This window comes from Manacus candei, unplaced genomic scaffold (genome assembly GCF_025592945.1).
Source record: "Manacus candei isolate 608988 ecotype Guabito, Panama unplaced genomic scaffold, ASM2559294v1 h1tg000043l, whole genome shotgun sequence".
NCBI classification, from domain to species: Eukaryota; Metazoa; Chordata; class Aves; order Passeriformes; family Pipridae; genus Manacus; species Manacus candei.
Genome location: NW_026138091.1, coordinates 5101563 through 5126986, shown reverse-complemented (window position 1 = coordinate 5126986; position 25424 = coordinate 5101563). Strand labels below are relative to the sequence as shown.

Here is a 25424-nt window from a genome sequence, read left to right as displayed (position 1 = left end):
TTGCCTGAGGACTTGTGTAGTGGCAAGGGTGAGGTTGCACCAGAATGCCTCACTCCAAAGTGTGATTAAACTGCACTAAGCTACTGTCAGACACCAGTGTCACCTCATCTCATGGTGTGAAGAAGTGCCTCCAAAGGTGCCTGGGAAAACTGTGCTTGGCTTTTCTGCATACCTAGAATTCACATAATATGAGTTTAAACAGCTCTTCCTTGGGCCAAGTGTCCTCTGCTTCCTAAACTGATCAGGATACATGTGCTTTTTCAAGTGTCTTTGAAGGATTTGAAAGGGTGGCTCTGCTCATACTCTGCCTAATGCACACTAGCAGGATCCAATTCCCAGACTGAAATAATGCTGGAAGAAGTAGAAGTGGGAGGTTGAGAACGGAACGCTGGCTTGCTGCAGAAGGGTAGTCGATTTTTGTTCAAAGACTACCCAGATGAGATAGCAGAGTCCTGCTCTATGTGATAGCCTGCTGGAAGGGCTCCTCACCTAAACTGTGATTCAGAGAAGCAGGAGTTCCTTCCCACCTTCAGGGAGTCCTAAGGACTCACCGAAGCCACTGAGGCTACAGTTACCCTGGCAGACATCCTGGTTTATTGTCTGAAGTGCAACCTTCTGGGCAAGAGAGCTGGGTGGACTTGCTGTCTGTACAGTCCATACTGCTTTTGCTGGCTGTTGCAGACCCATAATTTTCTGTGTCTCCCCTTCTCTCTGTTCTTTCCATCCCTTGAGCTATCTGGTGTCCCCCTTTTCCAGGGCGACCATCTACCTAGATACTTACTCATGGGAGAATGCTGGTGACATGCTCTGGACTGTGTTTTTATAAATGTGGATAAAGAGCTAAAAGCAAGGAGGTGCTGCTGCTTTCCTAGCCTGCTTTGAGACATGTTGCAGGAGTGACAGCTGAAAGGCCAGGTCACTACCAGGAGGTTTAGGGAGGTGGCTTGGCCACCCCTGGAGCAGCAGGAGCCACCTAATGCTGGCGCAGATTTGGATTAATGGAGAATGTGTGTGGTGTGTCTGGAAGCATGGGAAGGGGGCAGGAGAGGGAAGTGGAAAGCAATTTTGCTACTGGTCCTGGGCCATTTTGTTGTCTGCCTGGGATGATTGTAACCTGTGCACTTCCAGCTGAAGATCTCCACAACACTGGAGCTCTAAGCTCAGTTGCCCCTGCAGCTCCACCACCTCTTGAGAAAGTGCCACAGCCCTGTCATAATGAGAGAGGCCACCTGGGAGCCTCATTTTACAATAACCAGCCACTGGGTATGCCACATACGTGCTCCAGGGAGCAAAGACCACGACTGAGACTTCCCATGACCTATTTTGCCTCTTCCATTTTTCTTAATGAACTTAAGCATTTAATCCTTTTATTTTTCCAGTGGCATAGCTTCAGCAAGAGCGGGGCAGGCTATTGTCTTACACAAATGAGGAGCCTGATTTTTCAAGTGTTCCTCCAGGCAGTAAGAGATGGTGGGCTGAATCTCTCCAAGCTGAGGAGGGAATTGAGCCCACACCTCGCCTTTGAGCCACTCAAATAGAAAACAAAAGTCTTCATGGGTCTTACAAGGATGTCATGGACTTGAACCTGATGGAGTGGACAAAAGCAGCAGTGTTCAGTGTGGATCCAAAGTGGACAGAACCATCTCCACTCTTCTGATAACCTTAGTGTTTCCTCTAGTTGAGCCTACACAGCTTGCTGTTCTGTGCACTGATGGTTCTCCTGGTAAATGTTTTCCCCACAAGGATCACGGGTTTCAAGCTAACGACCAAGTGGCTTAAAGTATGTCACCACAATGCCTCTTATTTAGGTCTCAAATCCTCTGTTGGATCTTGCTCAGGACTTGTTTGAGCATCAAGTCTGCCCTTCTGCACTTTCAGCAAATCTGTATGAGAACTACGTTCAAGAGAAGACAAGAAGTTCAGTCAAACCCAGAGGAAGCATGGTCAAAGTTTTCTTTCACTTTCCTCATTAGAAAATTCTACTATGGCTGTTTCTTTACTGTCCATGTTTTCCCATAAGTGCTGCATCTCAAACATCTCTGGTGCAGCAGCAGAAGTAACATTGTTTCCATCACTGAAGGTATTTTGTTGTGAAGTTGTCCTGGAATCTGCTAAAGGCGGTGCACTGTCAGCTGTACTGGGTGCTGTACTAGGACTATGGAAGCTTGGTAAACTCCATCGCTGAAGGTTTCTCTCATGATCTGTTATAAGACCAGCAATGTTACTACCATAGGGCTCATGTTTGGGCTCTCCTATCAAACTAGGAAGTGACTGATGCGCCTCTGAGCTTGGGATGTATGTAGTCATTTCCAGAGGGAAAAAAGGTTGGTTCAGAAGAGTCACATTTGCCTTGCCTAGGATCCTTTGGAATTTCTCTTCCGGCATGCTTGCAGAGCGCTCTGTTGGCAGATCTGCTTTGTCCAGCATGTCAAGTGCATTTTCCTCGGCTTCAGAGATGATGACCTCAGGAATTGGCTTGTTTGTCTCAGATGAGGTGTCGCTGTCACCAAACTGTGCCTCATTCCTTGAGGTTTCAGTTATGGGTCCTAGATCTCGACTATTATGAAGTCTGTTACTTCTGTCAACTCCCTCATGTTTCTTCTTGAAGCTCGAGGCAGAGTGCCTCCCTCTTTTGTGCATTTCCTGCAGCTGTCTGATGTGCCCCTTTTCATCTGCTGGGAAAAACACCGAATTCTCACTTGTCTGCCGACTGTAGCGCCGGTGAGTGGGGTATGAAGGACCTTCGTGGACGCTGAGAAATCTCTTGACTCTTCTTAGCACTGAATACTGTCTTCGGTGTTTCTCCTCTTCCCAGGGCCACTCTTCCCCATAGAGGAATTCGGTATCAGCCAGCCTGCCAAATAAAGCCAGGTAGTAGGTGTCACTTACGTATAGGAAGTATTAGGTCTTTATGCACATATATCCTGCTGTCTCAGCAGGAAGACATAGGAACCAAGGCCCTAGTGTGTCTGTAAGAAAGAGCGTGAAAAGGATGAGAGTGCCAGAAAATAGTGCCTGTGCCTTTGAACCAGCCAGATCACACAGAGAGCTCTCAACATCCAGGTGCCTCTTCTCCTGAGGACCAGGCTGGGAGAGCATTCAGCCAAGCATCTGGCACCATTTCATATTTGGGCTGCAGCCCTTTGAGGCAGCTCCACATGATTACGCTTTGTGCTTAGAGTGAGAGAAAGGGGAGAAAGAAGTCCTACTTGATGCTGTAGTTTTTTTCAGGAGAATCCTTTGGTCAAAACTAAACGCAATGAAAAAGCTGCTGCTGGAAGCAGAGTGCAACAATTTCAAAAAATGTTGGAATTACTCAGATGGCCAAATCTCACTTCTGGGGCATGATAATGTGTCTGAATGTCTCACCTGTACCTGGTGCTCTTCTCCTGTACAGCCTTGGTGGTTCATGAGAACAACTGTTGCTGCACCTGCCAGTCAATTCAGTACACAGTTCACCCCAGAAGACAAGCCAAACTGTCCTAGTTATCAGTCCTAAGGGCAAGAATGGCAAAGAGGCTTGGGCCTAATATGAGGTAAGGAGCACAGCAAGGCAACACTACCCTGGAGGGACAGAGGAATTTCATCCAGCATTTGTGAAGATCATAGATTAGTTTGTGTTGGAAGGGACTTTTAGAGGCCATCTAATCCAACCTCCCTGCAATGAACAGGGACAGCTTCAACTAGATCAGCTTGCTCAGTGCCCCATCCAACCTGACCTTGAATGTTTCCAGGAATGGGACATCTACCACCTCTTTGGGCAACCTGTTCCAGATGTCTACTTGAGGTGAATGAAGAAGGCTTTGGATTTGGGCTCAAGTTTTGTATATTTGCTTTGGACTTGGATGAATCTTTGGAACTTGTTTTTGAAAGTCTGCATAAGAACTACTCATTATTTTTAGAGATATAAACAGAGAAACAGTTCAGATGAGAAAATAATAAAAAGTGAACACATCAGAGCTGTTTGCATTTCACAGGGCTAACAGGGATCTATTTTTTATTCACTCCTTCCTTCATATTTTGTGAGAAGTCCTTCTTATTAAAAAGATTGTTTGCAGATTTAATGTTTCTTTTTTGCAACCTTTCCCCCCTAGCAATTGCAGTAAAATAAATTATATTCTATAAGTTTTTCTTCTTTACTTTTTAAATGTTGTTCTTTACTTTACTCTTTGGCATTTTATAGTTTTTCCAGAAGTAAATAATTCTGAAGATGCTGATTGTAATAAGAGGAACTCATATAAACTCATTGTCCTTTGTAGTAGAATGCATGCAAAATGAAAAAATAAGAGAAGTAAAACTGAAAAACCAGCAATTTTGAGGCCAAATGAAACAAAAAAATTAAGCACCATTTATTTTGATAAAGGCGGGAAATGATGGGAAAATTGTAAACATCTTGAGATAATTTTTAAAGTTAACAAAATGGCTACTGCAAAGTTTTAGAAAAGATTTGCAGATAAGAACATCTACTTGCCTGGTATTTGTTCAGTCATGATAGGATTTACACTTACTGATCTGTCTATATCACAGTGTGTCACAATTATTTAAAGTAACAGCTTCTAAACCAACTGGCCTATCACTAATTGCTCAAATAGATCCCAACAACAGGGGGCAATCCTATATCCTCTATATGTTTCTTTGTAACAATGGTTCTTATGTTGATCTCTGCAAATAAATCCTCTTCATCCCTTCACAAAATCTGACCGCTCCAACTTGCATGCCCAGATTATTAGTCAGTGAAAAGTCATACAACATTTAAGATGATTTTTTGTTGATCTTCACAAAAATCTGGGCTGATTCTAGCTGTCATTTGCTAACTAAATAAGCAAAGGAATAGCTATTTTGCTAATTGGGGGTGTATGAAGCAGCTGTAGTAAAGAAAGTATTATTAAGAAAAGTCAGTCACTGTCTTCAGGTGCCATCCAGTGCTCAGAGACTGTCAATAAACTCTCCCTGCAACATGCTCTATTTACTAATTATACGATTTAGCTACGTGTACACGATTTGTAAGTTCACATGGACCACTGGAGACGTCATCCCACCAACACCAGCCTGTCCACTCCCTCCTAATATCACTTTCCATTTCCATCTCCCCTGCTTGCAGTATCGTCACAGCCTGTGCTGACTATCCGTCAATCAGCGTGGGCTGTAGAGGTGGTGATCTTTCTGATGGCATTAAGGACCTTAGTACCACTCACCCCATTTCAATAGTCGATCCAAGAAATGAAGGAATACAGTAATCAGCAGCTGCTTTTGTGTAGGGAGGCCGAGCAGAGGAATCATTCCAGTAAATATCTTTCTCCATCCTTGGCAAGTTCATGTGCATCTCATCCACCGCCAGAAGTGAGACCTTAGATTTTTTTTTTTATATAAATTATGTCACTTTCAGCATAGTACAGTATATGAAATAATCTGCTTTATATTCCCTGGGTCAACATTTCTTTCAGAAACCCTTTAACATAAGCTCTGTGTGATGGCCTGGGCACTAGGAAGAGACTCAATATTATAAAATAAACCCCCTATATCCACCTATATTCACAAAAGTCTAAATTTTATTGTAACTTGAGTCTTCTGTACTGCAGAGATATTTATGTCAGATTGCAGTCCTTTCCATACGCGTGATGTAGTTAAATGTGATCCTCCATGTGTTATGAAAAGTTTGTGTCAAGTATTAGCTGTGCTCCTTAAAATGTCTGGAGGTCAAGAATCTTTCTGATAAGCTTCATCCCCATTTTAAGACATTCAGAACCAAGTATGTGACCATCCTGTTCTAGGACCTTCTGATATATTTTATACAAGAGGCTGTAAGGCACTCTAGCATGAGTACCCTGAAGTAGTGCTAAGCCAGAGAGCATCTTTGGTAGTATGAAGTCCTTTCCCACTCTTGTGCACACCTGCATTGCTTACTTTGGTTAATATGGTGGTTTGCTTGGCCTGCCCTTGCTCCCTCTAACTCCTGGGCTCTGCTTTGCTGTCTCAGTGGTCCTCAGCCAAAGTGGAGTCCCACAGCAGCTCACCCAGCCCTGTGCTTGGCTCCATGCAAGGGGAGCAGCAGGTGCCTTCTCGTGTCTCTGAGCTCCTTCATGGCACAACAGACAGGGCTGTTTGGGAATTGGGGGTATCTGCAATAAATGTGTACTCTGGTCATCACACAACTCCTGCCAATAAAGACACTGGCTTCTGTGGCAACCACAGATGCTGCTGTGGGTGGCAGCATCAAAAGATGAATGGTACTGGTCCTGCTTATTAGTTCAGGGCCCTGCTTGGTCTTTTTAGCATTTTCACTGCCTTTTTTTTTAAAGGAAGGTTCACATGCAATATTTTAATCTCAAGACATTCAGATTAGCAAAATGTGTTCTTATCTATGTGGGAACAGCTTTTGGATTTTGCAGGATTGACCTACATTACATGTTTTTCCAGGCATAAAGTGATCTTATAATTTGAGATCACCCATTTGCATGTTTCGTCAGGCATTATAAACACCAAATGCCAAAATCAAGATGAATTATCTTGCTGAAACAAACTCTGGGGATCACAACCTTCAGGGAAAGAATTTGTTTTGCTGACATTTGGTGCCCTAATTTGTACCTCAATTTAAGAAATAGGATTAAATGTAATGATAACCTATCATACAGTAAAGTGGGAAGTAGAAATAACAACAGCAACCTGTAAATTTCTATCGATGCACCAATTAGTTTCAAAATCATCATCATCTTCTCCAAATGGATTAATAAGCTGTTCAGCAACCTGAAAAGAAAATGAGACAGTGAAGAGAGGTTGGAATGCCATGTCAGGACTACTGCTGCAGAGAAAGTAAGATTGGATTTTTCTCTCTCTCCCTACCTGTCACTTGCAATCATAGCTCGATTTCCCGTTTGATGGTTTTGCCAGCCTAGCAAAGGAAGAGCTCGCTTTCCCTATAGATTCATAACTCTCTGCCTTGCTGGTGCTGTCAGTCGTGATTGTTGGTGCTGGCCTACTGGGAATTGAGACATATCTGGCCCATGGTAATTGTCACATAAGACAGTCATTACCTTTTCTTACTGTTGTCTTTGGCTCATTTAAATAAATGGTTTAGCAGCTAGGGGCTCTGTTACTGCACTATTATCTATGGTAGTCTACCAACCCATTGGGTCAGTATTCCCAAGCCTCGCAGCTGGAGTTTGCTGGATGGAGTAGAGCTTGGCTCTCCAGCTCAGCCCTCAGACCCTGCTTCTTTATCAGGGTTAATCCTAATGGCACCCTTCCACAGCTTTTCAGGAAAAGCAGCCCACAAAAACCTTGACTCAAACAGACTCCATGCATCATGCTAGCCAAATCCAAGAGACAGAATCAGAGTCTGTTCTTTAATTTAGCCTTCTGGCTTGGGTTTCTCTACCTGAAGAGATTGAAACTGCAGGGCAGAAGCCCATCCTGTGGAGGACATAAGCAAACAGGGAGCTCAGGCACCTTGGTGATGAGGCACCTTATTCTGGGAATGAGTCTGGGAAGAGAACCCTCTCTGGCTGTCCTCATCCAGTAGAAAAACAACCAGAGACTGCCTCTTCATCCCCATGATCACCAAAGTACATAGCGGGGAGAAAGCGCATAGCTGCTGAGGGAGGAAAAAAAAGGATGAAACAGGAAAATTAAAAAAAAAAGGTTTTAGGAAATGCAGTCTGCTTCTCTATTTCTTACTTCCTTGGTACGCTGAGGTTAAATATCCTCTCCTTTCCATGCTTTTCTCCTTCTGTTTATCTTTCTAAGTCCTGCTTTTGAAGCCAATCACATTCTTGATGACCCTTCCAAACCTTCCTAGTGGTCACCAGGACCAGAAGCAGCAATCAATCATTGATTTAATGTGCATATGGGCAAAGAAGCTGCATGATTAAACAGTCCTGCTCATTAACCTCACTATGAACAGCTATGCTCTAAATAACATATAACAGTAAGGTAGTTGCTCCCTAGGTATTTTTCCTACGTGTCTCTAGGTTGTACCCATGGGTAAGCTGACTCTTCCAGGCCACCAATTCCCAGGCCAGTGCTGGCAGATAACAAAGGACCTACTGAGTACACTAAACCTATGAAAACACATGTAAGGAGGAATGAAGAAAGATGGGGGCACCTCTGCTCATACTCGTTGACTGGGCCTATGTTATTAAGTTCTGGGTATAGCTATGAAAGTGTTGCAACAGGAAGGAGCCAGAACACAGTCTGTGCTGTGGCTCTGGATCAGCTTTGTGTGAAGCAGAGATCACCACTCAAAAAACCTATCACATGAGCTTAAAAAAGTGAGCAGCACAGGGACAGAAGGAACAGCACTGGTGACCTTTTGCTTGGCTGACCTGATCCTGGAATGTGAGACACGGATTTATTTTCCAGAAAGGAATGTAGTGCTGGTCAACTAAACTCTGTATTTGGACAGTCCATCTATGCCTGTAATGAAAATGGAGATTTAGAAGTGTCTCACCTGATGGGAAACTTTGGCCCTGTACTGTAGGTATAACAGGCCAGGCTTGAGGCCAAGGAATGAGCTCAGTTTAGCCATTATTTCTGAGGAATTGCCAAATTACTGGAAGTCAATATCTCAGGGCCCTTTTTGCTGCCTGGCAGCCAAAGGCCAACACACTCAGCAGGAAACCGACTGTAACCTTCAAGACAGAAATATCCTCACTCGGGGCACTGAAGGTTTGGATGAACCTCCGGTCTGAGGGAACACTGCTGATATCAAATTAGCTTTTTAAAACTTCTTCTCCTCCCTTCCATTTCCTTATGCAGAAGATTTTTCAGTTACAATGGCATCTCATACCTGCTGTAGCTGGGAGTTGGCTGCAAGCCCTGAGCCTAACTGGAAGAGGTGCTACTAACATCCTTCGGTGCTGGTGAAGGGGAAACCATTGCCCCTCAAGAGCACCAGAAGGGCAGTCAAGAGGAACAGCTTAGTTTTGTAACCCACTAGTAAAACCCTGGAAGACATTACCTAGAGATAAAGCCTCACTTTTCTCCAGGAGAAATTGCTACCCTCAGTGCACCAGCCTCCCTTCCTCTCTCTGCTGCTCCTATCTGGGATGGTTCCTATGCAGCAGCTCCCTTTTCCCCCCTGATTTCCTATGACACAGGATTAGAGTAGCTTGCCCTGCAGCCTCCCTCACAACCTGCCAGCTTGGTATGCTGCCTTTCCTACTCTACTCTTTGGAACTGGCTGGGGGAAGGGTCTCTAAAACTGGCAAATTTTGTGCAATGTGTATTCTAACAGAAAAGTCAGAAGTTTCCTCTGACAGAAAAGTGAGAAGCTTCCTCTAAGTTTCCAGCCATGATAAGTAAACACAAAAGGAAATATTAATGTGCACACACCCTTATGTACCAATTTGATTTTTATTTGAAACTTTTTTCCAGTTAGTCTACTGCAGAGGAGAGAATCACCTTGAGATACCTGGCTTAAGTACTCAGCTATCAGACTGATGGTGATATGTTAACCTAGCAGTCGTTAATGGGCTGATGGGCAGCAGCCAATTCCTTCTATAAGTGTTTTTAATGAATGTTTTTATGTAGTGGAGTTGTAGCCAATATTGGCTGTCATTCTTTCATAGCCCCCTGGAACTGGAGACCTTTAATTGCCTGCATCTGATGAGGTTAACAGCCGATACTAGAGGCTGGCTTTGATTATAAGAAGAAATTATGATTCAGTCCCTTTCAGCCAATGCCAGGTCTGGAGCAGTATTTCCCCACTGAACAGTGGAGTGGGAGAAAGGGGTTTTTTTTTATCTTTCATCTGTCGTTTTATAGGCCAGGACCTGAGACTTGATTTTTTTGGGTTATATTCCCTTGCAGTGTTGTGGCTGCATTGGTGCTACTCAAATGGGCTCTTTCAGGTTCATGACCATTTCTTACTGTACAATCAGGTGGAATTAAAGATGTATTGTGTGATGTGTCTATATGACCACAGAACACTTAGGGCTGAATTCAGCTTTGGTGTAACTCCAGTAATCTCTGGTGATTTTACAGTGTGTCAGAGATCTGACACCTTGACGAGCCCCATAGAGAGGGTTCCCCCATCACCTTTCCAGAAAGCTGGTTTACCTTGAGCCATCCTGCGTAGAAGAAGAACTGTAACAGTGTGAAGATTGGAATGTAAATATCTAAGTCATGGCCCTGATACCCTTGGTCAGTATCCAAAAATTGGCGCCCTATCAGGCAGGCAAAGAAAAAAGTATAGACTGCGAGAGTAACAACCTGCAAAGAACAAAACTTCATTGAAATAATACATTGGAATAATACAATCTTATGCACAAAGCAACACATACTCAAAGGCCTGTGACTGCCTTTTGCCATGTAATTTATGAATCTGTAGGAAGGTATTGCAAATAGAAAGGCCACAGGTATAATTATGGCCAGGAAGAACACCCAGGAAACACAGAAACATTTCAGTGCTTCCCTCCCCTCTTCCAAACTATGCAAGATCTTCAAAACATCTCTGCATTAAATATGACTTACATAGTTAGCAAGGCCTCCACGGTCCCGCAGGAGTGTACCAGTGCTCCACAGCTCAGAGACTCTGGTTGAGACTATGGATGTTTTGTACCAACCTCCCCTTTCTGGAAATCGTGTTTCGAATTTACTAAAGGAAAATAGCTCAGTACCTGGGTATAGACCAGTGGAATTCCAACCCAATCATAACCAAACAAAAGACTACACCAAGACCGGTATTTATTCATCTCCTAAGGGGGAAAAACAAACAAACAAAACCCAACAAACTCCAACAAAATAAAATTGCATGGGGTACCATTATGAATTATAAATATTTTGTGACCATTCATTTTTGCACATATAAAAAGGACAGGGAGATATGGAAGTCTAGCATATATAAATTGATACCATAACTATATCCAGCACTCCTTTTAAATATTCACTTGGTTTATGGAGTTGGAATGCTTAGTATATTATGTATTTCTTCACAAACTATCTTCTGTTTCTATCTTATCCCCAGCCTAGTGATACATGAAAGAGAATATATTATATCATAAAAAGGATGTTTTACCACTTAATGAAATATTCAGGGAGATTATCTTCCCTGTAACTGATATTAAAATCTTCAAAATGCTACATTATTCTCATTTCTCATATTCTCAGCAACGGAACAAGTATGAACTTACAGTGATGTTACAATAATATTTTATTCATCAATTTATTGCTTCTTTTAATACCTTCTTAGTCATATAAAAAGAATCCCAGCAGACTGCTGCTGTGTGTGTTTGAGTGTACATTGGTACACAATCAAAAGTGGGATAAATCCTGAGTAAGATAATTTAGATGACACAGGAGATCTGTGCACATTAAATAAAATCAATTATTTAAGTGAAAAGCTACCACATAGCAATTTCAGATTAGTTTTCTGTAGATTTACTCTTTCTACTTACATTCATCAGTGTCTGCAGATCTACACTGTCTCGAATTCTTCCCTCTTTTCGTGCCTTTGATGCCAAATTTCCAAACCACACAAATGGTACCCAGTATTTCAGGTGGGGAGACTTAAGTTCATCAAAAAGTTTTCTTTCATATCTTGTCATAAAACCTGTTTACCAAAAAAAAAGTCAATTTATTCTGTGCTTTCAGTGCTACTGATACTATAAATTTTGAATATGTTTGAATCTGTTCATGTGATATTTGCATAGAATTCTTCTAAACACAATTTATAATTCTAACTAGTAGCCTACTCCTTTTTTTTTAGCTTTTTTTTTTTGCCAAGATAGATCTTGCTTGAAACAATGTATTTTTGCATTAACTACCTATGCAAAATTCTTCGTTACCAATATAGGCAACAATTTGCTATTACTGTGTTCTCATATCTGACTGCTGACATATTGTAGATACATACAATGTTAAGAATTGTACAAATTACTCTCTAGTTTCATATTCTGCTTTCAGAAAAATAAGGAACAGGATATATCAGTCAAAAAACTATCACTTTTCAGCAACGACAGCTTTCAGCAGCATCTCAACATATGTTGTAAGGGCAGTTACATGACCTTCTGATTCTGATAATTTTTTGGTAAATTTGCAAAGCAGTGAGCAAGCAACAGAGGATACAAGTGCATTCATGAAACAGAGCTCAAGAGAGTGTACCTTCTGCTAGCGAAATACTTCCCTGCCAGATTGTTTCATGTTTTCTTTGGGCTTATGAAGGCATGTAAAGAGATGGAGGGGAAATCATGAACAGAAATCCCGCTGCTAATGGGACACTGGGCCAGGTGACATGCTGTGGGGCTGCAGGCTGAAGCTGCTCTCTGCCTGGCAATTTGCCTTGCTCGGGTGCTGGGAAGGTATTACATTTCCTGAAGAGTTCCCCTGCCTTGTGAAATCCTTCTTTTCCTTACTGCAAGCAAGTCCATGGTCAGATATCAGGGGAGCCAGGGCTGTGTGTGACAAACCCTGCATCAGAGCCAATTGCTGCCTGGGACTCGGCAAGGGAGCAGCTGGGCTTTGGAGCAACACCTCTACCCTATCGGAGCAGAAAGCTCTGCTCTGCTGTCCTCCTTTCACCTAGCCTTGGACAAAAGCAACTTCAGAAAATTCCCATTTTCCTTTGTCCAAATCCTGGATTTTCTGGGATTGGAGCAATCTTCAGGTTCAGAGGATCTTAATTTTTGCTCAGGTGTGTGTCATCTAATGGGGGGGGGGGGAGGGATAAAGCTTCTTTTGCTGTGTTGACATTAGCCCTGAAATGGGACAAAGTTAGTACCATGACAGCCCCAAAATAAGTGGCTCAGCTAGTCAGTTACAAGTTTGAATGCTGAAAATTCAATAAGGGAATTGAGAGTAGACTCCAGCTAGTAAGTGAGAAGATGTCCATGGTTGCTAACATTGCTAAAGATAGATGAGGCAGCAAAAAAATAAATATACAGAAACTTAGTTGTGTCATATAAAAATGTGAATAAGGATAAAGAAGATTTGCTAAACACGGTGACCTTCTTAAACATTCTGTTGTTGAGGAAGATGTCACTGTTGTGCAGTTGCAACAAGTTAACACAGGAGATTTGAAATACTGCAACTACTGAGAAGGAAGGCAAGGACAGGACAGAATATTCTGTGATAGAGGAAATGTTCAGCAGCAAGACAGTACTCCTGCAGTATCCTGGAATTTGAGAGCAGAATAAGATAAAGCTTTTAAAAGGTCTCTGGGCAGTTTGTAGCCAGTTCTCATAATCAACTGTACAGAAATAATCAGGCAACCAGACAAATTGACCTGCTAGTCATGACTTGTGACTCCTAAAATTCAGTCTTTCAGGCTACCTTCCATTTCTATCTGGCCAGCCTGATCATTACAGGACAGGAAAAGATGTTTCTGTCAGGCTCAAACAGACAGACAGGATAACAGTCTGGAGTAAACACTGGATGCAAGTCACTTGGAGGCTCTGGGAAGTCATTATCTGGAAGGACACAGCCTGAGGGGTGTCACAAAGAATGGCAAAGCTCATTTCAAAGGATCAGTTCAGCTTTCCACTGAAACTGGGCACCTTTTGTTCAGGAAAGCTCAACAAAGTCTAGTTCTCTTAACGATAAAGTTCAATTTGACATTAGACCTAGTATTCCTATTGCAGAAAATACTGGTGAAGGTGACGGCAATACAGACAACATGCAGCTCTGAACCACTTGCTGTTACTGCAGTGGTAAAGAAACACTTCATATTCCATCAAATACAGGGGAGGATATCAAACCTCAGTTATTAAAATTACATGGCTTCTAAATGTGGTCATACTATTTGTTTTTAGGAGTATTTAAAGAATTAACTGAGAAACTCTCTAAAGAACACTGGATTTGACAGGCAATGGAAGGCTGGAGCAGCTCCAGAAAACCAGAAATATTTGTCAAATATTGTGCCAAGATCTTGAAAAGGATGATCTAAGGAATGACAGGGCACTGAATCCTTGTGGAAGTATGAGAAGATTGACATGGGGTGCAATCAATAAAGAATCAAAGGGCACTAATGTGAACAATGCCAACCAAAGAGATCTTATGGGATAATTATTGATGAGAACACAAACCTGGCTGGAAAAAAAAAAATCACTCACGCTCTTCCTCAAGTGATTAGAAGAGTATTCAGTTTTCCTCACAAAACTGAGCGGTTTGAGATAAGACTGGTTCAGGGTACCTATATCAAATATTCTGAATACTGGCAGTTACAGAAGAAGGAACAATGAGCAAGTAGATAAAAGTTACATTTTCTGCTTCTGTGTTATGTGGGGAAGGGTTAATCTAGATGCTTCCTTCCAGTGGAGGATTTGAGACTGCAGACTTCAGCCATCTTTAGGTATTGGTGCTGTTGAGCTCACACCTCATGTTTCTCTTCAGCATTTCCTATCAGCTGTTTTTGGTGGCTCTCTGACCAGTGGCTCACTCTTTTCTCTGTTTTTTAAGACTTGTGATCTTGAGCATCCAGCTTCCCCCTTGCACCTTGCAGCCAACAGAAGTGCTAGCTCAGGACTGCTGCTAGGCATTTGACACTTATGGTATACGTGCTGCAGCACTCAGCATCACAGTATCATGAATCTGCCTGCATCTACTGCCTACAGTTCCACAGAAAATGTTAGAATATAAAAACGAGTCAGGAGGAAGGTCCAGCACTGAAGTCCATATCCTATAGAGAGAGACCATATCTAGTGAAGCTACTGAGTGCTATTCAAGCCTTTATGCACTACTGAGAGGAAAATGGTGTTTTCATCTAATAAAAAAAAAAGAAGAACCCAAACCCATTACAAAATCCAGTGAATAGATGACTGTGTAAGTTCAGACTGAGAATAAAATTGCCCTCTTCAACAGCAAATTCACTGAATGTCTGTTCACCTAGCATGCACTGTAGACTCCAGTATATCCAGCTGAATTTTAAATCTGGGCTGGTTTTATTCCTAGAAGATATTACAGCTTAGTCAGAAACTGCAACATGATAAAGGATGCTGTTAGTAAGTTTTTGTGTCTTGTGTTATAGATGAGTCAAACTACATTATCGTGATACTGTTCTCAGATTTAAAATCTATGAATTTAAGCAGTTCATTTACCGAAAAGAGAAATGTGTAGCAATAGTTATGCTGTGGCAGTTCGCAGTTTGACAGCAAAATGCAAAATCGTCACAAGTTGTTTCAATGATGACTGTGCTGTAAGTATCACATTCTGCTGCTCACATTCATATTAAATGCCTCCCTCCCATGCAATCTGATATGTAATGCCACAGGGAGCTAGGGAGGGGATGATTGCAGATTATTGTCTAAATCACTGGATGTTAATAGGAGCAAAATATACCCTGAAGTGCTCGATATTGCATCAATAAAAATTCTGCATCACAATATGCATTAAAACGTACAGAAAGAGGACTGAAATCCAGAGCTGACTCCACTACCAATACTTAGATATACAGTTTATAGTGAAATATTTTCCACTGTTAAAAAAACTCAACAACCAAAGCTTGTTTTCCAGTCTACAATTTTCGTCCAACACTGTGACATTCTGTCTCTTTTGGAACAGATTGTCTTTAGCAATAGGGAGGCAGAGCTGGATTAACTGCCTGGAAATTCTGTAATTTTCCAGTGCGTAGTAGAAGCAGGTTGCTGGGGAGAGCGACAGAAGCTCCCTTGATCTCTCACAGGCTCAGGTAAACACTGTTGTTGCAGAGCACAAGGAAAAGAGCTTCAAAATCCAATGAATTCAAAATAAATTATTTTTTTCCCAGTAAGATTGGTGCATCCTGCCTGGACTTTTTTTTTAATATCCAAGGGTTCTCATGCGTATTTGAAATGCGCGTACGTATATATACACTGCATATTTTAATGTGCTGCAACTTTGCTTATTAATCTCTGCCAGAGGAATAAATTTAAGAAATGAAAGACATTCAGTAAAAAATATATGACTTCCCCTATTTGAAACAGATCCCCACATGTTTGCACTGGTGTTCTACCTCTGACTATGCCAGTCAGAAGGCACAGTGTCACACCTTGCCTTTAAATAGTCAGTGGTCAGTCCTTCATAGACAAGCGAAGTGTTACATGACTGAACTCCCTTCACCATCATCACACTCACTGTGTTATCAAAACACAGAAAATGAAGACATGCTTAATACTTAGGACACTTATTGCTGAAAAACTGAGGTAAGGTTTTAAATTTAAAGAAAAAACCCTTGGGGCTGAGGGTTTTTTTAAGTAAATTACAACACTTAAAATGTGCAATCTCCTTAAAATGCGGTCTACTTAAAATAAATTGAGATAAAGCTGTACTTGTGAAGTGCTTACATGAGAAAAAGTTGTATCCTAGACATTGAGGTACAGTTACCACTCCTACTGCATCATACTATATTGCAGCTTTGTTATTTTTCATGCTTTAGAGAACGTTATACCTGTTCCATATGCCTGAGTATTTGGGGCAGACCTATTGCCTCCACTGTGCCTGAAAAAAGATTCACATAAGAGTCTTAGACTCATTTGATTTCTATAGTGTTGCTAAATGAAGACTTTAGGAGTATTAAAGATGCATGCTTAAGGTCCTGTCATTTAAATCACTAACAAAAAGGTGACTGCTTTGACATGGGTTAGTATGGGGCACACATGAGGCCACAGAGGAAAATAAAAATGTCTGACTCCTTCCCTCCCTTAGCCCTCCCTCCCCCCCCCCGAGGAAAAGGAAAGCAATTTTGTGAGCAGGACTCTGATACCTGCTCCTACCACATGGTCCATGGTGGGGAACCTTTTGTACACGGCTGTGCTCACAGAGCGAAAGATCAGCAGAGACGTTAAATTCACATAACGCATGAGAGTCCTCCTTAACAAGCGCCCATATTCATCTCTGCCCTGGACACAGCTAGAGATGAGGAACATCAGACGATCTGGCCATGGCAAGTTCACAAACTGGTTCCACCAGCGATTCACCACCAAAGTAACGTAGAAACCTGGGGGTTAGAAGAAAAAAAAAAAGTCCAGTGCCTATCAGGATTTCTGCTTTGGTTACTTTGATTTAGTTTGCAGTGTATTATTCATAACACTAAGCTGCTACATTTCCCAGAATAAACGCAGTAAGTCATGTCAAAGTCCAGAATGCAATCAGTGCTAATTATTTAATAGACACTGCAACTTAATGGCACATTCCAGCTGAGTATCTCAGACCTATGAACCTCCAAATTTCCTCTTCCGTAGTGAAACTTAAGTGGATTTAGTGCCTTGAAAGATCAGGCATAACTTATCAGTGTTATTTGGCAATATATATACATATATATATATACACACGTATATGGAAACTTTTTTTGTTGGTATGTTAAGAACGTAAGCATAAGTGTTGATGTGACAAAAGCAACTTGAATTTAAGGAGACCTGTTGGAAGCTGATGATTTATTGTGAGCCTCTAACATCCCACATGCCCCTCAGCTCTGAAATGCTTCCATGCATGGACATTCACAAAATGCATGAACAGAGACAGTGTTGGAGAATAATTTCACATGTAACCGGTACTTACCAAGCACAAAAGTTACCGGGATTTGTTCAGCATATTTGTCACAGTAAATTGATAATTTTTCAAAGAACCGTTTTTGGCTACCTGTAAGAAAAAATCTGCAGCAAAAATAAAATGTATTTGTCCTTGCATAATATTCTGGCACTAGCTACAAAGTGCAAATATGTATAAATAATTAGGTATGTGCAAGGGGGAGCAACCTTGGCTAATGTCTTCAAGTGAATTCTTAAAGGTAACATGCTGAACACTTTTGGCATGTATTAAAGAAGCTGGAGGAGAAGACAGTATTATTCCCTGCTCTTTGCAGTTTTCTTATTACTAAGTTGATTGGCACTACTAATTAGAATCAACATTCCTGGGGAGAATCAGTTTGCTGTCTCATACCGACCAAAGATGATAGTAAGCTGTAAGTCTGCAAGTAGAGTTTGCTCTCATTTTTCAGAGGGGTACTTAATGATAATACTCAGGTCTGCTTGAATTGCAAAAGTTTACCAATCTCTAATTGCTCCTATTTGAAAATGTCATGTTGTTGCAGCAGTTTTTTACTCTGACTCCTTTGAAATTTTTCTTTTCCATAAGATTAAAAATACAACAACTGTATTTATTTTGCAGTGAGGAAAATATTCACCAAATTATAGCAAACTGAGTGGACCATGTCAACTGCTGCCCATGGGAAAAGATATGTACAAAATACAAGCTTAAATATAAACTTATTTTAAAATTTTATAGATGAATATTATTACAGTTATTCTTTGATTTCATAGAAAAGAAACATATAACAAATATTTGATGTGATTCGTTTACAATTGTGCAATAAAAGCTGGAGCACATATAGAAAGCTTCCCATGGTGTATTTACCATGGTCTTCAATTGCCTGACATTTCAGTATAACTAGATTAATTTAAATGAATGTGAGACTCTGTTGTTTCCTTACATATTAATACTGTAATTTTCTTTCTGAGTTTACAGGTATAGATTCCTGAACATTTTGGAAAATTACTGATTAATGACAAACTGAAGCTCATTTTCTCCTTGCTTCACATAAAAAGCAGACAGGTATAATTACGGATCGTGGTAAGAGCTGAATCATGATTTTGATACTTCTGTGTAGTGTACTTCATCAATTAAAAGTTTCACTGTACTAATTGATGCATTCCATCTGTCATATAGCTGTTTAATTCACACCTTGGTGGAAGAAGCAACTCTTCTAACTGATCCTCCCAAGTGCTGGATGACACACAGATAATAACCATATCTGGTTTCCATGCAGTTTTCCTTGGTTCTCTGCAAGCCTAAAAATAAGGTTTGCATGCCTTTCTAGCTTTAAGCAAAACTTTTCTTTTCCTGGCTATATAACCTGACTCTCAACTTATTACCTCTTGGGGTTGTTAAAGAAATTACTACTGACTAGCTGAAGAGTTCTGCAAGGAGAATAACTGATCATCTAAAGCAGGGAGGTACACTCACCTCCTCCAGCTCAATATCAGAACAACCAAGGCTGTATAACCCAGGCTAGCTATGAGTGTTTATTTAGCATAACTTCAGTAGGATAGTTGCTCAGTGCTGGGCTGAAAATACAATCAACTGAATATGATAGAATTTACACTCTACATACTTTATCTGGAACAGTAAACTAAACATGGAAATGAAAGCACATTAGAAAAAGTCCAAGGAAAAGATAATAATTATGTAGTAACCTCCCCCCATCACTCATCAGCCTAACACTAGGAAGTGTGAAACTGCAGTATAACATTTAATGAGATGTGAATTGGAAAGAGTGTACCTGTATAATACACTTATCGCTGTGTAAAGAGTAGCAAAAACAATAAATTCTCTGTACAGCAATTTGTAGATGCTGCCTTTCCACCTTAGGAGTAATCTGTGAAATCCAAAGAAAGTGGCATTTGCTACTTTGCTGGAATAAGTGACTGTCATCGTCTTGGCAGGCTGTGCCTAGAAACAGTAGAAGAGAAGCAGGAAACCAACAACATTTTAGACAGCATATCCTAGCCTGAATGCACCCTTGTATAGATAGATACATAGACATACATGCACATATAAATATATAAAAGTATGTGTACATAAATACATGGCGTGTGTATTCATATATATATATATAAAGAGAGAGAGAAATAAAAATCTTGTAGTTACAAGCCCTATTGAGTCTGTCCCTGCAGATTGACTGATGCAAGGCTGTATTTGGGCTTTACCTCAAAGACCACCCAAACTCAACAGTTAGCACTGAATGTGGCCACTTTCCTGAGTGGCAGCGGCAGAGACATGTTACACCTCTGAAGTCTCTGGTTACTCTCGGTTTCTCCAGTCTGCTACGAGTAAAGTATAGCAAGGAAATTTGCTTGAAATTTTTTTCAAAACTTCTCAGTTTCTTGGTAAGAGAAATAAAGCTAAATTACACAAATGCACCTTCCTCCCCAGCCAGTATTTTTAGCTGGCTTGGTAATTATAATAATCTAAAAAACAAATGAGATTTGGAGACTGCCTCTTTCATTACCAGTTACGACAGCAGCTGAGATCAGCTGGACAACTCTGTTATTTCTCACCTTGACTTACCAGACTTATTCATCAATATTTCAGCATTGCATGGCCATGTAAAACAGGCCATAGGGTTGCTCAGGTAGGCAGGGTACAACACAGTATAATTAAAGTACTACTGAAAGTACACAGGTAAAATACTTTGTGCTGGGTTTGTTACTTGCTTACCCAGTATAGGGAGATGTCACAGAAATTTTGATGTGCTTACAAAAAAATCCCAACTCCAAATGTGGGCGAAAGAAGTTTTATACAGCATGTAAAAAGGGAGTAACTAAGACGAGCACCTCCAGATAGTTACTGTGTTTCACAAATATGATTCTTGTCTATATTTTCTTGATGCCACTGTAGGACATTTATACTTGGGAAAAAAAATCTGAACCCCTAGTTAATAGATGACTTGGTAGTATTTTATGCAACTTGGTTCTGTCTCTGATGCAGAGCATAAAGTATGCCATTAAAATTCAGCAGTAAAAGCGCCACTTTTTCTTTTAGCTGCCAAGGGAATCAGCAGGGAAAAGACACCATAAGCCTTGTACTACTGACAGGCTGTCTCTTTTCTTCTGCAGAATGGCTACTTGAGGTTCACCAGTCTGGGATTGGAGATTACTTTTTGTTGTTGTTTTTTTTTAAGACACATGGGTTTTACTCTTTAGCATCCAAATGATAGCTTTCCTTTCCCTGAGCTTTAACACAGACCTTTAAATTTTTTTTTGTCATTGCTGTACTCCATGAAATTAAATTCAGGAGCCAAACTGGCTGACTGGAATGCAGAAATGCAGTCCTGTCTGCTAAAAATTCTGTGGTCAGGATTCAACGCTTAAGAAAATGGAAAAAATGTCCATCCTCCATCAGAAATGGGGCTTTATAAACAATGAAAGAAATCTGTGGCTGGGCTATAGGGGAGGAATAGGGTAGAAAAATACTCTTAAAAATACACTGAGTTTCCTTGTATCGCTCTAGGAGGCTTTAGGCCGTGGCCATTGATGCTGTGGAGTGTGCGTGTTCAAGCCATATAATTAGTGAGTGTGTATCTTCCCACTAGTATGCAATTTGTAATGGAAATCTCCAGTGGGACTGACTGCATGTAGGGAGTTCTTAGATTTTGAAAAGATGTCTGATAATGTGAGGGCTTACAACCCAGCAGGAACCCAGACCCTCAGTGTAACGCAGTGCCATGATGAGACGATGAAGTTAGACAAATACAGGATGAAGCAAAACACAAATTGCTAACTATGGGGGCAACTAAATGTCAGAACACAGGACTGGATAGACACCCTGTTGTTTAGGGTCTTTAAGCTGAGAGCAGATAGTTGGACAGAATCACAGAGCTGAGACACACAGGGGTGGGTCTGAGGGCTCTGTTTGTCTCCCCTAGTATCTGGGTGTCTGTTAAACTTTTTGTGTGGCTTCTTCTGCTGTGCATCATGGAGGGAACAAGATTGCTTGCAGCACCTTCGCAGCATCTGCAGCTCTGCAGGAAGGCAGTGATTAGTGTCAAAAACACAGTTCTCATTTTCTGCACCCCTGCATGGGGTTCAGGAAGGATTAACTCCTCCCAAGTATCCCAGTGACTGGAACTGCCAGTAACTGGTCAGTAGCTAAGCTGGACAAAATGAGTTCTCCTCCTCTACTGAAGCAAATCCTGTTTTGCAAGGCCTAGTGGATGGGTTTTGGCCACAAATGCAGAGCTTTAATGATAATAGGATTCAGGATTAAGAATATTCCTCCCTGCACTGGACTGGGAAATGAGACTTTTATCCATTTGTCTGCTTGATTCAAGCAACTACATTTTACTTAATCACACCCCAGCCATCTCTCTCAGCGCTTAACTCAGTACCATTGGCTCTGAATAGAAACTCTTCTTATTAACTTTGGAGGCACTGGATGCCCCTGCTTTTTCTTTCTGCCTCTGAAATGGGGCAAATAAAAGTGGGACTGTAAGAGCAATGTCAGGCTTTGATACCTTGCTTTCCTTGCCCTGCTTTGCCTTTGCACTGTGTTTTAGTTTCCTGCTAAGCAAATGCTTTATTTAACATTTATCATTAGGTTCATATAAGGACTTCAGGATAATATAATTCAATGTCCTAAAATATACATTAGGTGAGATGAGGTGATTATAGAATGCTTTGGACTGTACAAAACTATGAAAGACAGAATTCTGGAGAATTCTGTTGTCTGGAAACAACTACAACCACTTGGGTATGGCCTCCCCATGCAATGGGAAGTTTTGGTGTAAAGCCTTGAGCTGAGCCTGGCCCTTGCACGGTGGTCCCAAGCCCTTGGTTCATGGGCAGCATGTCGACTGAGAGTCCTTCCAACATTACATTACTTATGGCCACAGGAAATTAAAAAGCTAAAATTGAGACGAACCGGAAGAGCAAAGCACAATGATGCCCCCTGGCACATTCTTTCCCGAGCACTGTTTTGGCCAGGGCTGAAGGACAGAGCACATTAGATAACACAGACACTGGTGTTAGGAAAAATGTTCCTATTAATTGTGTTGCCTTTAACTTCATTAGCAGATGTAGGGCTAGGCTGGTATGGATTTGTGAGTTTTGGGGACATAGTACAAGTTATGCCCATTTGCTACCTGTAGACACCTTGACTCATATCTGTGATGTTGCTTTTCCTTTTGCTCAGTGTTTATTCCCTCTCTGAACCTTTCTCAACCACAGGCTGAAATGTGAGTTATATATTACTCCTCCACTTTTGCTAAGATCATCAGAAGACTTTAGCCATAAACACCTAAAAATATAAGTGTGTCCCACCCCATTAATATTGAACTCAACTGTAAATGGGATTTTTGTCTAGCTGAGAATTTCAGGATATATTAGGATTCAGAGAGAAACCACAGTAAAAAATAACAGCCATCAGTGTTCCCTAACTGACCATGAAAGGCACATTACAGAATGTACAAATAAATAGTGCCTCTACACAGACCTACTCCTTGTCGTTGTATCACCTTATTTCTTGGTTCATGGCATAGGAGAGAAAGTGAATGAGAGAGATTTGAGTTAAGCCAACTGTAAAAACATATTAAGCTCACACTATATCCACTGACCTGCTATCTTGATTCGGCAATCCAAGCCCGAAAGTAAATCCTGGACCCTTCCTCTTTCTCAGACGTCCCAAACAAAGTCCCCTTTAGATCTGCAATAGTCACCTTGCTCTTCCCTTAACCTGAAGCAAGGGGTTGCTGCTGCCGAGCTCCAGGAGAAGTGGACTGACAAGAACAGGGGTTAAAATGTCTTTCCACTTCTGGAAGCCTGTTTTTGCCAAGTACTCTGTCCTGTCAGTTACAGAGGGAACAAACGCAAGCAGCAGCAGCAGCAGCAGCTGCTGATCTTGCTTTTTTCTAGTCTATAATTATAACGCCACTTGCCATCAGAAGGACCTCTTTCATTTGAATAAAGAATTTTGCAATGGTTTGGCTGGCACATACAGTTTTTTGCATTTTATTTTCCTCAAAATGGGATGGACAAGAAGGGAGCATTTTGTTATGAGACTTCTCTTGAAAAGTATGGGCTCTCTAAACCAGCTCTGTGAAGACACATCAGTGAATAGCACTGACCAACTACATCTAAATAGGAAGACCGAAGACAACCCCACCAAACCAGAGTTTTTGCAGCCCCAGCTACACCTTGATCCCACCTTGGAGCACACCTTTTGCTCTATCGCTGCCTTGTTGATTTGAATTGGGAAATCAGGACTCTGGAGTATGCTGTAGAAATCACCCATCCCTCAAAACAGGTGGAGTTGCTGATACCAAAAGTCTCAGTGAACCAATTCAAAATGGTATATTTCAGCATGTGAAAACCTTTCTGCAACTGGAGGATCTGCATAGGACTTCTTTCCCCCTTCCCCTTTGTAAAATGAGATGAAATCTGTCTTTTATGGCCCATGGCATTATGAGTGAGCTGTAAAAGATGATAGGCTGTGAAAGCCCAGGAGATGTCATATAATGTTGTCATAAATCTCTACAGAGAATGAAATAATGTGACTGTGAAGTAAATAAAAAAAATTGCATGAGGAGAGAGTAAGCAAGATTTATAGATTTAATACATTTTATGATGAAAGGTTTTTTCCCCCTGCCTTAGTCCCACTAAGCTATTTGAGACCATTTATTTAATTAAAACTCTCTCAGAAAGAACAGAAGTTTCTGCCATTGTTTGCCTTTCTTCTTGTTGGTAATGGCCGAAGGAAGGCACTTTGATGTCAAAGCAGGCGAGACATTAGACTGTGGCATGTGTGTGTCAGGCAATGGCCTGTGGCAAAAGATGACAAATCATTTTAGCATTCAGTGACTTGGCATGAAGAAACATACTGCCTGATCCTATTACAGAGACTGACCTCTGCAAGGAAAACTAACAACAGGGATATTTTAAGGTCATTGGTAAAATAATTACTTAGACCTAAAACATTTTTCTTCACTGAGTATAATCACTTGCTGGTCTCACTGAGCAGTAAATAATAGCAGCTCTGTGTGTCAGTGGGGATCAGGTGGTTTTCCTGGAAGCTCTTCAGTTTTCCTGCAGATTGGAGTGGCTGAGATTGCTCTGCTGGCTCTGAGCTGTTTTGCAGAAGACATGAGATTTAGAGCTCCTGTGTTTTCAGAGGCAGAAATAAAAGCAGGTTTCCAGCTGTGTAGCTCAATTGTTACTGGTTCTATAGGAAGTATTCCTTTTTCTATAACTGAGATGTCCCTAATTCCTTGTTGGATATTTCCTGAAGACAGGTGATGTTTTTATTTCTCTTCCTCTGTTTCCACCCTCCCACAGATAAGCATACTTGAATGCTGTAAAGCCCTTTCTAACAGTGGCTGCTGTGTGGTTTACTTCACCCATTGACTTGGTTGGGCACATCCTTTCCCAGATAATGAGGTTCTCATTTTAGGGGACATTTGTCTAGTCCCCATAGATTACCTGGGTCCACCTGAAAGTGGAAGGAGAGAGAGTAACAGCTTGTAATTGCTATAGCAATGTTCCCAATTAATGATCTTACTACCTTTTCTAGCTGATTCTTGTATCTGTGTTAGCATGAGTGAGTGGAGACTTTTACTGTAAATTTTAAGGTAGTCTGAAGTTTTCATGCAGCTCTTCGGTTTAGCTTTGTATTGATATTTTGAATCCACAGCATTAACAACACATTGGTGGTAGCCTCCAAAAGCTCATTTATTGCAGAATGGGTGTGAAAGTTTTTTTGGTCCATAAAAGACTAGCTACAGAGTTCTGCAAAAACCCATTTTTTCAAAACATTAGAAGCTTCATTCTGCTTTAGAGACAGAGGATAAAGACAGGGACTTGTGAGGAAGGAAATAGCAGTGAAAGCTTTTCCCAGTCTCTGTCAAAATTCTCAGCTAAAGCTAAGAATTGAGAAACTGTTGGTTAATGATAGTCACACTCCTCTTG

General features: G+C 41.1%; 1 protein-coding gene across 8 annotated transcripts; it reads right to left on the bottom strand.

The window, feature by feature from the left end:
- Positions 1-1716: 1716 nt before the first annotated feature.
- On the bottom strand, positions 1717-23250 carry BEST3 (bestrophin 3). Of its 8 annotated transcripts, XM_051795318.1 has the most exons (10): positions 23078-23249; positions 19247-19416; positions 17467-17561; positions 16673-16906; positions 11394-11548; positions 10617-10694; positions 10057-10209; positions 6664-6744; positions 5196-5347; positions 1717-2854 (listed from the first exon to the last, which is right to left on the bottom strand). In XM_051795318.1, exons 2-10 carry the CDS (start codon positions 19396-19398, stop codon positions 1945-1947), a joined length of 2010 nt encoding a protein of 669 aa, XP_051651278.1. In that variant the 5' UTR covers positions 19399-19416; positions 23078-23249; the 3' UTR covers positions 1717-1944. The 8 variants fall into 8 exon arrangements, with proteins under 8 accessions (XP_051651278.1, XP_051651286.1, XP_051651280.1 ...); XM_051795326.1 differs by lacking the exon at positions 5196-5347 and having other exon boundaries at positions 23078-23250; XM_051795320.1 differs by lacking the exon at positions 10057-10209 and having other exon boundaries at positions 1721-2854.
- Between the last annotated feature and the right edge of the window lie 2174 nt (positions 23251-25424).